Source organism: Limulus polyphemus, unplaced genomic scaffold (genome assembly GCF_000517525.1).
Source record: "Limulus polyphemus unplaced genomic scaffold, Limulus_polyphemus-2.1.2 Scaffold248, whole genome shotgun sequence".
NCBI classification, from domain to species: Eukaryota; Metazoa; Arthropoda; class Merostomata; order Xiphosura; family Limulidae; genus Limulus; species Limulus polyphemus.
Genome location: NW_013665858.1, coordinates 590,714 through 604,469, shown reverse-complemented (window position 1 = coordinate 604,469; position 13,756 = coordinate 590,714). Strand labels below are relative to the sequence as shown.

Here is a 13,756-nt window from a genome sequence, read left to right as displayed (position 1 = left end):
ACCACCCTTTCTGCTAATTCCCATTATCATATTTTTCTATTTCTTTAATCCACACCTTTGTCCATAAAACCCAACCCAACCTTGCTCTAGCAGACAGCATTTTTTCATCTACCTTCATTAAAAAAGTACAAAATGGACAAATTGGCCAAGTCCGCCCATTGGGCCTGTCAGCAGTAGCCTCAAGTGGAAGTCTGGATACCTATGTGCCCTCAAGCCCCTTTACTTCACCCGTCCATCAAGTTTGTCCCACTACTGCACTGATAATGGTATTTCATTCTGGCAGTGTTCTAGACACTGGTACTGACTTGAGCTCTAAAAAATCTGACATTAGCACCTTCCGCAGCACCTTTGAAAGCCTGATACGTCAACACTATCCCACCTTAATAAACCACATAGTAATTCGCTTGGTGTCTTGTCCTGCAGTGTGTTCAGAAGCCTTAGCAGTTTTGTCCAGGTAAGTGTATAGCTCAGCATTGTTACACTAAGTATATAAAAGTCTTAAATGTAATTTTATTTTTTTTTCTTGAACGGATTCATTTAAAAAAAAATACTTTGCTCTCTTACTGATTTATAGCCTGAAAAATTGGTGGAATAATGTGAATCTTAAAGTTTTTCCATTAGTTTATATGGAATTAGATAATCAAAACCTGATGTATGGTTTCTGTTAGTCTGGTATAACATTATTTTTTAGTAATAGAAAAGAATATATATCTGGTGTACCTGCTAATAGATATGGTTTTGTATGGGAAAATTTATATATCTTGTTTTCTATTAATTGCCTAGTAGCATAATGATTCTTTCATTTTTTAACCACTGTATTTGAATCTCTATATTATTCAATACAATTTTATCAATCTTGTTTTAGCCTAAGCCCATATAGTTTCCAGTCTTCTCCATCTGCCATTGATGGCATTTCACATACTTATGATGCAATTCCTCTTGGCTCTTTGCCACTTTTTGCCACCTCATCTCCTGATTATCAAGAGAATGTTTCACGAGCAATTGCTACAGCCAACCAGACATACCATGAATTTCTGAAATCTGAAGAAGGCAGTGGTTTTTCTGGTCAAGTAAGTTTTTAACATGTAGCTTAAATGATAGCCAGGGAAAAATTGCTGTTTTGTAGTATACTTATATTTTTCTGTACAGTCAAGAATGTTTATATTTTATTATCCTTTATCTTTGGCTAAAAAACCAAAGCTGCAGAACTTAAAAAGTTTTATTTGCTGGTTTAAATTACTTATAGATGAAAAGATATGATAGAAACTGAGATAAGAATTTGAATTTTTTTTATTGCTTTACACAATCAATTATGATGTAGGTTATTTTTTATCAAGATTCTAGAATTGTTTAAACTGTGAATTGTACTTTGAGGTTGTGTTTGAGGTCATATGTTGAAGGGATGGTTTGTAGTATTTGTGCAATTTCTCACTGAATTAGATGATTCATCATAGAGCTTAGTTAGTGGACTATCCTTATTTCTGTTATGCTGTTGTTGTTTTTTTCATTTGTTTTTTGGCACCTACTTTTCCATATCATTAATCACATTGAAATCTGTTTTTTTGTAGCTTTTTTTTCATCAGTGTTGCTCAATTCCATAGTACACTGTACATTTTCTCCCAGTAAATTAATTTTTGTGACTATAGCATAATTCCATTGGACACAAGTATCTCATGATTAATTGTTTACTTATCTACCTGTGTTCATATAATGTGCTAGGATTCTACTACACAAGTAGTAAATTCATTTCACATGTTGTGTGCTTCTCTCTCTATATATGTGGTTTTTAGCAGCTAGCAGATTAAATCAAGTTTTATAAATATATCTGATATTTAACATATTAGTGTATGTTCTTTTGTATTTTGTGAAGCATCCTAAAATAAACTGTAAGTCTAATAATTACACAGTGTCCCAATAGAATATTATTATATTCTGTAAACAGATACAGTTAAATAAGATGCGCCTTATTATAAATTTTACCTTCTTTATATGTATTCAGATTTACTTGTGTGTACTATATATTTGTATGAAAATATTTATATTTTAAATACAGTACATAAATACAAAGTAACTCAAACTTGTACTTCTGTTGTTAGCTGCAGTAAATGATTTTAGTTATTTATATTTTTTGTATCCTACAAATAAATAAATAAATATTTTTATTTTTTTAGGTTAGAGTATAAACAAGATTAGACTTTCAAAAGGTTTTGCTGGAGTTAATATTTGCAAATTGAGTTAATAAAAATAACCTATTTAGTATTTATTTTATACAGATAGATTATGTTTTTTTGTGTGTGCTTTCTCTAGGTATTTGTCATTGGAGATAGTATGGGAGCAGTGTTAGCCTATGATGCTTTATGCCGAACATCACAGCTAAATAGTCGCTATGGAAGTGAAAGTAGTATTGCTGAAGTAGAACCCACTCACCCCAAAAGTATAGAAGTCCGTTATAGACCTCAAAGCCCCAGCTACATTAGTAATAGGCCTAATCCTTCAATTTCTATCGGTGATGGCAGTGGTAATGAAGATGGGGAGGATGTTACTGAGGTAACAAGGAGCAGGGAAACAGCTTTTGCAACAAGCAGTGCCAGAGCTTACAGGAAATCTTATTCTCACCCTCAAGATGCCGATTCAACTTTCTATGATGCTGTCTCGTAAGTTACCTGATGATTGTCAACAGTTACATGTTGTTTGAGTTTTGTTCATAAAATTGCAGTAGCATAGCAAAGGTGTGAAAGGCCCAGGAGTAAATTTTTCCTTTGGCTCTGCATACCCTTCTTCCACTGTTGCATATATGTATAAGAATTTCATTTCTTTTCTCAATTCTGTAGCCCTTCATTTCATCACATAATTATCTAATGTTAAAGAATATTTTCAAAGGGTATGTGATATGATAATTTATTTAGTGGTTACAGTTACTATTAGTTGAAACTTCTCATACGTGTTTTTTTGCTCAAAGTAGGTTTCATTGATATTTTTTTAAGTTGATTTTTCTAACCCATTCCTGCCCAATGGCAGAACTTCTGCCTTTCAATCTTTTTTGACCTATCAAACTTTATAGACCTTTATCATTTTCAATTTTGGGAATTATGTTTCTCCTCTTGCAACTTAAAAACACATTTGAGAAACTTAATATGAAACATGTCTCAACAACAGCAAGAAAGCTAAGCCTTTGACAGTGATTACTGAACTGTTTTCTTTCTCTAGAGCTAACTACAAAATCAAGATTTCACTTGAAAACGTTTAGAAGATGTCTTTCTCAAAAATTAGCAAATTTTCTGTTTTAAGTTTTTAACATGGGTAGATTAATGCTAAAAATGAACAATAACTCAATCAGATTTGTATTTTTAACTTTAGTGTTTACTAAGCAAGTTTTCAACTTCTCTCTTTGTAATCAACTTCTTTTTATAAGTTTACAATATAACTTGAACATATTATAAATGTTTTCTCAGTTATTGTGTATATAATACATTGTGTCATTTTTTTATAATGGTGAATGATCTATTACTATTTATGTTAACACGTTGTTCACATGCATTCAGTTCCTGTCTTATTTTACCATTTTCTTTTACATCAATATTTTTTTTATATATACAAAGTTTTCATAATCTTTGGTGGGCTCCCCACCCATTGTTTCATGTCTTTATAAATGCCTTTTATCTATAATGCAGTGTAAGAACTAATTATTTAGTTTACAATAGAATGTTCGATCATTGTTAAATGAGTCCAGAAGATAACTTTTAACATTGGAAAATGTTGAAAAATAATTAAATATATCTCATATATATTTCTGTGAAAATAATGTTAATAGCTCACACACTTTGTTTAATCAGTGTTAATAATATGGCAGCCAAACTGTGACATTTAACTCTTTATAGATCCATATGTTGGAAAAACTAAGGAATTAAGTAATAATTATGTAATTATTATTATGTAGAGAAAAGTGTGATACCTAGTAGCTGATGAAATATATAAGGGTTAAGACATAAAGAAATTCCCATATCATTATCATGACATTAGGTTATGCTTAATCCATTATTGTTCCTTGCCTTGAAGTCTATTATTAATTTAAATTGGCTGATGTTTGTAGTTTTCCTATATAGGTCCATTTTTATTCCTTTTAATTGTGTAATAGAAACTCAATTACTATGAGACACAAAAAAGAAATTCCAGATTTTGAATAATTTGTGTTTAATCATTTCTTTATTTTTACATTTTAAAACCTTTTCATCACTTTTTCACTATAAAAAAAATGTGTTTGCAAACTTTTTCTGAAACTTAAATGAAATAAAATAATCATGTTAAATCTTTGAAGCTGTTCAAAACATATGATAGTTTTTCATTCACATATTATTCTCTTCTCAAGTGAATTTAATAACAGTCGGTGTCAATAATAAACGGAGCTATTTAGTATTGCTACATTCTAGCCATTAAAATAGTTGAATTGCTTAACAGCTAATTTTTCAACTTCATCTAAGGATATAGATCTAATGTGAAAAATTAAAATATTCTTTTATAGATGCCTTCTTATTTTCTTCGTGGTTTTATTCCCTCAAGTCAGTTTCATTCAAATAAAGTACTGCTATAAACAGTCTGTTATTTTTATTGAATAAACTTGTTTTGACTCTTCCTTAGCTATACCAGACTTCTCTCAGCTCCTCTACCTCGTCGTTGCAGCTCTGCTTGTAGTGATTATAGCACTCATAACAAGCTGGATTTCGAAGTTTGTGATTTCTTCATGTTTGGCTGTCCTTTAGGGATGGTGATGGCTTACAGAAAGATGCTATCATTAGATGACAAAAATAGTAGGTTCAAAAGAAGTAGTAATGTTTGAACAAACCTTTTTAAAAAAATAATAGTGCATAATTTATAATATTGAAACCTTTGGTGTTTTATGAAATTTTGCCTAAATTTAGTGAATGTACCTATAATTAATTTTTTGTTGTATGTAATTTAGTTAAGTCTATGCAAAGAACACTATCATAACAATACAATAAGTAACTATCAGCACAAAAGTATCAATAAGTATCTTTAATAGTCAAGTGGTAATGAATTTTTAAATGAGATATGCTACCCACACCAATGATTTTAAACCCTTTATTAGAAGTAAACATTTTGATCATGTGAACATTCACTACCCTTAAACAGATACAGCCATAAACATATTAAGCAAGTAATCATTATGAAATTATCATTATAGGTTATGCAAGAACTAGGTCTCATATAGATTACTTATGCTGATTCAAAAAAACCTTACACCCTACCTTATCATTTCAGATTTTCACCTCAGACATATCTGAAGGAAGAAATACTTAAGAGATACAAAAACCTAATTCAAATTCCGTTTAAAACAGTGACATTTTCTGACGAGTTAAAAAATTTTCTAACGCTCCAAGCACTTTCATGGTTAGTTCATATAACATATTACTTAGGATAATTTCAGACAAAAGTCAAAAATAATTTCAAATAAAACTATGTGTGGTTCTAAGAATTGAATATAAACAGTTTAAAAATATAATTATGTAAAAGACATTATAGTTAGTCATGATTATGGCAGACATAGTGTGGTGGAAATACTATTCTATACTCTTCTTTTTCTGGAAATATCCTAAGGAACCAAATAAAGAATGTAGTGTTATAACAATAATAGGCCTAATAATAATGTCTTATGGCAAGTATAGTTAATTGTAATAGTTCTTCAAAAACTTGTAAAAGGCATTCACACTATAACAATTGTTGTTGTAACAAATGGCTTATATAAATAGTGTTCTGATCTACTGTGTTTGTTGTATCCCAGCCAGTCTGATAAGCTCTGTATTCAGTGAAACATGATTGTCAATGGATATGGCAAACACTGTATGTTTGAAATAGTATTATACACTCTTTTTCTTCTTGAAAAACCCAAAGGGACTGAATAAAGAATGTAGTGTTAAAAATACAATAGGCCTAATACTAATGTATTATGACAAGTATATTAATTATGACAAAGCACTGCTAGCTTAGAAAAGGTGTTCACACCACAGCAGTTGTTGTATGTACAAGATAATGTCAGTGGGAAGCAGATTTCTATCAAAATTTTAAAAAGAAGCTTTTAGGTTGAAATTTTAGTCCAGTTCCAAAATATTTCTCAGTAGAAGACATGGTTGGCAATGTATAATCGTCAGTTAAAAATTACGTTCAAAAGACACAGATGATGCTGGGATCCCAGTGACAAATATAATAATTCGAAATTTAAAATAACTACCTTCAAACTTCAGTTATGATACTATTGAAGATGTTAGCATACTGATGAATGACAAACCCTCATCATACTTCCAATTGATAAAGACTAACCAAGAAAATGGAAAACTATTTAAATAAAGCAATGCTTGCAAAACTTTTTAGTTCTCACCCATCTCCTGCAACTATTATAAAACTAATTATATTGCTTAACGCAGAAAATAAATAAAAAAGAAATCAAACATGGTGCCAGAATATATGGATACTAAACTCAAAAAGCTAAACTATCCATTATATTTGCAGTGATCTGTTGATGTATTAAACCCATTCAGGAACACCAGTTTTTATAGTGTCAGCTGTGATGGTAAGGTTACATCACAGGAGCAAAAGATGTCACTCTCAGTAACAAAGAAATTGTAGTTTTTATACAATTGTAGTTTGTAGTTTTTGTAGAAATTATGTCTCTACATACAAGCATTCCTTAAAGGAAGCTTTAGAATTATTCAGAGGATGCTATAAGAGAATAATAGCCTAAAAAAAAAGAGGACATCCTTCTGTCTTGAAACACTATTCCCTCTTTTTGAACATAGTTTGACTTTTATAATTTAAATATGAAACACACTTGTTTCGGTTGGATAAGAAATTGCATACTGTCATCACAACCTGAGTACTGCAACTTGAAGTTAAATCAGCTCTTATCAGCCTAGCTATAGCAGGGATAGAAATAATGAAATAAAATTACACTCACTCGAAGGAAAGCTATCAGAAATATTACATTCCTTCATGTAAAGTTGCATTTCCTCATGAATTGTTTTTTTTTATTTAATCCATGCAATATGTTCGCCTTCATTGGTCATAACTAAAGGAATAGGGATGGAACATGCAGTCCTGATTGGGAAAGCCAACTAATAAGATGAAATTCCTCAAGCAAAGTTTAATTCCTTGGGAATGTAGGAATGTAATATTTTGATCCCTGTATAGTGATGTAATAATATGACATCTGGATAAGTTTTATATGTTTTTAGAAGGCATTATTTTGGAAATTTTTGTCTGTACATATACATTGTTATGAAAGTATGGGTATCAGTAAGTTTTCTTTCATGTGACTAACATATACATATGTAGGCATTTGTAAGTATTGCTTTATTATTCAACAAATGTAAAAGCTCTTAGTGAAAAAAAAGAAAGCAAGGAGATGTCACCTGTTTGGCAAGAAATGGAAGTAGAAGATTTTCTGTAGTATCTTAATTCCATTTACCCAGGAATTATGTATTTTATTTGTTAAAGAAGAAAAAACAAAAGCTTTCCATTCCTAAAAGTGAAGTATTAAGGAAATCATATTGCTCTTTATTTTTCAGTACATGCTTTCTCCTTCCTCTCACTAACCAACCTGGTATCCATCCCAGAAAAATAATAAGTGATTTTACAGCCAAAAATCAAAGAAAAAATAGAGCTAGATTATAAAGTCAAAAACAAAAAGAAAGATAATTTTATCTTCAAGAGAATTATAGATGAAAGGGATTAAACTAGTGCTGATTTGCATGTGTGCTTTATTTGAAAAGAAGTAAAAAACAAATCTGAAGATTTGATACAGATATGATACAAGGCCCTCATAAACTATAAATGAATACACCCTTTAATGTTTACCACAGGCTATATCTGTGAAAACACTGTTATATATTGTATACATGATACTGGAAGAAGCACTTAAATAAAATATTCTGATACAATATCTCGCCCTCTCTCACAGAAAGCTTTCTTGGCTAGTACTGCTCTCTATCGGTGCAAAGTTTTTGCTCATCACTAGACTTGAAACTCCCATCTCTTTCTGCATATCAACATGTAAGTGATCATGTAGCAACCCTCCACCAATAGGAGTGCAACACTAGCACCCTTTTAATCATGCACTTGTTAATCATTTCTCGATTGGCAGTCTTACTGTGCAAACGCGTTTGTTTTCACTTGCGACTTAGTTATTATATCCATGCATTTTTACTTCCATGTATTTTTCTACTTCAGTTATTGTCCATTTTTTTTATGGAGAATCATGATTTATTTTCATTATCTACTCTCCTTTTTCTACTTTTTGTTCTGCTTTTAATGCTACAGTACCACAGTTATTGGCCACTGATGTGACGGCCATGATCCTTTAGAGTATTGTATAATTTCAGGCGACATTATGAATAACTTTATAAGTGTCCTATCATACTAGTGTCTAGTTTTGTCTGTATGGGTGGATGTGACTTTGGGCAGCCTCCTTCTCCCTTTATAGACTTGATAAATCAGGTATGTTGTATTTTGTCTTTGTTTCCTGTTTTCCTTTAAGATTCTACCCCATGATCAACAGAAAATTCTTAATGAGATAGATGAATAGCCTCAACCAAAAAGTGAAGGGAAGATAATGCACAGATAATAGTGAATATCGTAAGAAGTATCCGGGAAAAGGGTGGTAGGGAAAATGGATCAAAGTATCAAGGTCCAAACCCCACATAGGAACAACAATTACAATAGGTATAAGTTTAATTTTGGGTAGTTGGAACTATAAAAGTGAAAACATGATAGGCCACTGCATGTAAGGGACAATGTGTATCAATCCCCTTAAAGCAAATGTTCCCCAAAATGATAAACAAGAACTCCAATATCTGGGTAAGGAGAGAAAACTAAAGAACAACCCAAAGATTAATCCCCTAGGATAGCATCTAGTCTATTTTTTTTTATTTTTGCTCTCATAGTATGGCTTTCCTCTTTGCCCCTCATTTAACAGGCGGGGCTGCTCTGCTGTTGGGTTCTTCTAGGTTGGGATACTGTCTTACTTAGAGTTCATTTACCCTCCTCGTTATTGCATGAATTGCACATGGCATCTTTTATTTGTACATCAAGAGGTGTTTGGGTGTTTTCCCAACTCTTTGGAGTCCAGGGTTATTTCAGCCCATCTACATAACTCCGTGTCCATTCATGTTCCCATTGTCTCACTGTCCGATTTCTTTCCTCCCTCAGTGGGATCCTGTTTCTTGTCAAAATCATTCAGAAGTGGCTTGGAACTTTTCAATAGTACCATCGAAGAGGAGATCCTTCTAGTCTCTTTTTTGTTGTTACCAAAATGACTGGAGATTGGAACCTTGTTTTTGGTTTATTATCTCTGGACCACTTCCTCATCATTTTCAAATTCATCATGGAGTCATACTTAACTCTTTGTTGGGTTTTCACTCCTGGTTTGTGGATGAAGTAGTTCAATGTGTCAGATGCATATCTACATATTCCCATCTCCCCACATCCAGGCATTTTTTCTTGTTTTGTACATTGTGGGTGTGTGTTTCAGTTTTGGGCTTTTCCGTTCAGACTTGCCTCAGCTCCCTATGTATTCTGCTTAGTGGTCTAGACTTTTTCTCAACTGCTTTTTTCTCAGGGCCTTTGTTTACACCTTTACATGGATGACTGGCTACTTCCAGCTTCCTCACAGGCCAACTCTGCCGTACATACTCAGTTTCTTCTTCAGAAAGATGCCTGGGTGGGGAAGTCATTCTTCAAACATACTTGGTTTCTGACTTTCTTTGGTGTGTTTTTCACCTCATTTCTCTGTCAGAACCAGCTTTCTCTTCTTCAGTTGAGAGCTATGAAATGTCTCAGATGCAAAATCTCCTATTCTCCCTTTCCTTCTGCACATGAGGTTCTGCCTCGCGAAGCCCTCATTCCTCTTGGTCATGCCCACATGCACCATTTTCAGTGGGTTTTGATTGACCAATGATGCCTTGTTCGGGTTCCCTTAGATGCTCTTCTTACCTTTTCCCCTCACTTACAGTCTATGTTTGACTAGTGGTTAGTTTGGACCAATATTACTGTGGGGTTTCCTGTTCCTCCTCCTCGTCTGGATTGTCACCTTTTTATGGATGCTTCTCTTTCCATTGGGGTTGTATTTCTTGACACTCAGGAGGTTTTGGGGTGGGGGAACTCTTTTTGAATCCATTCTCCATATCAATCTCTTGGACCTTCTTGCTGTTCGGCGGGCAGAACTTAACTTCTTACTGGCTCTTCAAGACCAGGTGATGATGATCCACTCTGACAATTCCACAGTAGTGTCCTCTATCACCAGGTATGGGGGCAACTGATCAAGAGACCTTTATTTTCAAATTTTGGATCTTCTATATTGGGCCCACTGCCATAATATCACTTTGTTGGCATGTCTTATTATGGGTACCCTGATCTGTTCACAGATCAGTTATCCCATACTGACAGGTTAGTCTTTGGATTCTCTCATTTTTCAGGAGTTGTGTGCACTTTGGGGTGTCCCTGCTTTGGACACTTTTGCCTTTCATTTTGATACACACCTGCCCCATTTTTGGTCTCCTGTTCCTCATCTATTGGTGAGAGCAGTGGATGCTCTCAGTGAGGATTGAACAGGTTGTTACCTCTATGGTTACCCTCATCTTCATCTTCTTCCTCATGTTCTTTCAGTAGTTCAGACCACTCCATGTCGAGTTCTGCTGGTGGCACCATATTGGCCAGCTCTGACATGGTTTCCACTTCCGTGACAACTTTTGGTGTTGCCTCCCCTGTCTCTGCTTTCATTTCCCACACACCTTCCTCAGCCACACTCTGGAGTGCATCATCCATCCATACACATCATCTCTGTTTTCATGTGTGGCTTTTGTCTGGTCCCTCGCCTGAAGGCCACGACTTTCCAAGCATTTATCTTCCTTGGTTTCCCATCCATGTCATCCTTCCACTTTCTCAGTTTACTAGTGTAGGTGGTATACTTAACATTGTTTGGTTTATACACATAGATTGTCATCCTTCTCATCCTACCATTCCTCCATTGCCATGCTTTTTCACTTGGCTTTATGAGTGGACCTATTGGTTTCTTTTGTTGGAGGTTATAGGGTGTTTTTGTCTTCCATTTTTCAGTTTACTGAATTTGCCTCTGTGTTCCAATCTCATGTACTGTCTATGTTATTTTGCTCATTCTCCATTGTTCGTCCTCCACACCCAGCTTCTCTCAAGTAATAGATCCTCATTGTTGTCCTTCATGCTCTTACTTGACCTCCATATGAACGTTTGTCATCATATTTGTTATATGACTTTTCTTTGCCAACCCTGTTCTTCATATTGTTGGCATGTGGTCACCATCTTTCTGAAATGTTTGCAATTGGGGTTTGCAGTGTTTTGTTCCATAGTTCCTGACCGCTACTTTATGCACAAGACTTCTGCTGCTCGGGAGAGTAATTCTGATTTTACTCTTCATACCCTTCCCTCCATCTCCCATGTTTTGGACTGTTACGATCCTGACCTACTATTTTACTTGATCATGGCCCTTATATGGTATATAATATGCACTGCATCCTTCTGTGGTTCCTGGGTCCATTTGTTTCTTCACTGGAATCCTACTTTTTCCTGTGACTTTTCTCCCATTCCCCTTACGGGTTGGATTCACCAGTGAATTTGCCTGGCATATTTTTCCCTTTCTCTGGATGTTTGTCATCTTTTTTTCCCATCAGATCCATCACCTTATTTTCTCCTTGGCTGCCCTATTCAGTCTTCCCTGGGTGGCATCAACAGGTGGGTATACTTAATCTTAAAATTGTCACTGTATGTTTTGTGACCATGTTTGATGTCTATCACCTTGTGGCTCTTCCTACTGCAGACCTTATGTACAATTCCAGATACTGCCAGGCTAGTCAAGAAAGCTTTTTGTGAGTAGAGGTAAGTATCTATCAGAAATACATTTTCAGTTTAGGAAAATTTTAACTTTCAGCAATAAAAAATCAACCCTTCCTTACTGCCACTGCTGAAAACTGTGTAGATGACAGAGAAAGTATACCGTGTCTCAAAAACTTTTGCAATTTTCAAAAGGAGATATAGCTTTAGAATATGTAAAGTAAAAGTTAGCCTAAAAATTAATATTTTGACAAAGATCCTTGTAAACAGAGACAAAGATGCTCATCTCTTGAAAGTGTTAAAGCAAACTTTCATGAACGTCAGAAACAAAAAACAAAAGATTGCTATTGAACGTTTGAAATGTTACAAAAAAGTATTATTAATATTACGTTAGTCATTTCTGATGAAAGTAACTTGTTTTCAACCCTCAATGTTATTAAAAATAAAATGATTTCTGTTTCATGTTTTATTTTATCATTTAAAATATTCATAGTATTTAAATATAATATAATAATAATAATATAATATATAATATAATATAATTTAAAAATATTTAAAGTATTCATTGTATAAAGTTCTAATTTTTTGGACACGGGTAGAGTTTCTTTATTAAAGATGATTAAAAATTTTCTTAGCCTACATTTTCGTTGTACAAACACTGCATGTTCGATGACAAGGAACCCACTTTGAGACTAATAATGGTTGGAGACGGCTTGAATGGGTAATGAAGAAAAACTTTAATATAAGTTTAACATAACAGCAAATGTACAGTGTTTTGACAAGGTACCTGATGATGACAAAACCTTGTCGAAATGTTGTACATTTGGCGTTATGTTAAACTTATATTAAAGTTTTCTTCATTGCCTATTCAAGCCATCTCCAACCATTATTAAACACTGCAAGTAAAAAGCTAATCAACTTTTATGATTAGTTAAATATATTTCTTTATGGAAGAATATTATCTAAATGTTTAGTTTAGACATCTACAGTAGAAGTCATATATTTGATTCAGGTCTTTAACTCTTTTATGTTAATGCTTCAGTTCCACCTCCTCGACCATCTTGCAACCAGGTGTATAACCTGTTTCATCCAACTGATCCTTCAGCTGTTCGAATTGAGCCTCTCCTGAGTGCTAGATTCTCTCAGTTACCACCAGTTAATGTTGCAAGATATCAGAAGTATCCTCTTGGAGATGGTCAACCATTCCACCTGTGTAACTATTATTGATATTTCTAAAATAATAATAATAATACTTCACTTTGTTTTAAATTTATTCAGCATCAAACTTACATCTAATTGTACTGTTTATTTGGAGTAATATTTTCAGTAACCTCTTGTTTAACGTATCCAAAATAACTGTCATTTCTTTCATGTCTCTTTTTATATACATATATGTGTGGTACCAGATTTCATTGTAAATACTTTAAATAATATTTTCAGTTTTTTTGAAAGCTTAAGTACTGTTTAGCTCTTTAAACCGACTATTCACTTTGAATAATATGTATATGTCATTTTTATCTTATATTAATGGAAGAAATTCTCTTTGTATGCATATAATTTTGTTCCACGTAAATAACCAACTGTAAATGTGGTAAAAAAGTTCTTTAAGAAAACTTTTAAAGATATGTATTGAAGTTTTTCCAAAGCATGTGCTACTGAAATATATGTAACTATCAGAATTTATCAAATCACAATATCTAATTTTTATATGTTATTGGAAGATTTTGAAGCTTACAGATATAGAGTAAGTTTATGTGTTGATATTGTACTGATATTGCTTGATGAACATATTGATTTCTATTTAATTATAAATTTCTATTTTATTGTCAATGTGTCAAAAAACTCAATGTTAGAATACTAATACATTTTATTTTTCAATGGATGC

General features: G+C 33.2%; 1 protein-coding gene across 6 annotated transcripts in view; it reads left to right on the top strand.

The window, feature by feature from the left end:
- The window catches only part of LOC106478775 (protein retinal degeneration B-like), a 108,805-nt gene that overhangs the window by 71,601 nt on the left and 23,448 nt on the right, over positions 1–13,756 (top strand). For 5 of the 6 annotated variants that reach the window (XM_022382421.1, XM_022382423.1, XM_022382420.1 and 2 more), the window contains exons 9-13: positions 91–454; positions 866–1,070; positions 2,308–2,654; positions 4,636–4,805; positions 12,914–13,084. In XM_022382421.1, coding sequence (XP_022238129.1) covers positions 91–454; positions 866–1,070; positions 2,308–2,654; positions 4,636–4,805; positions 12,914–13,084 — 1,257 coding nt within the window. The remainder of the gene's footprint in view (positions 1–90; positions 455–865; positions 1,071–2,307; positions 2,655–4,635; positions 4,806–12,913; positions 13,085–13,756) is intronic. The other variant, XM_013939338.2, reaches the window with a different exon arrangement.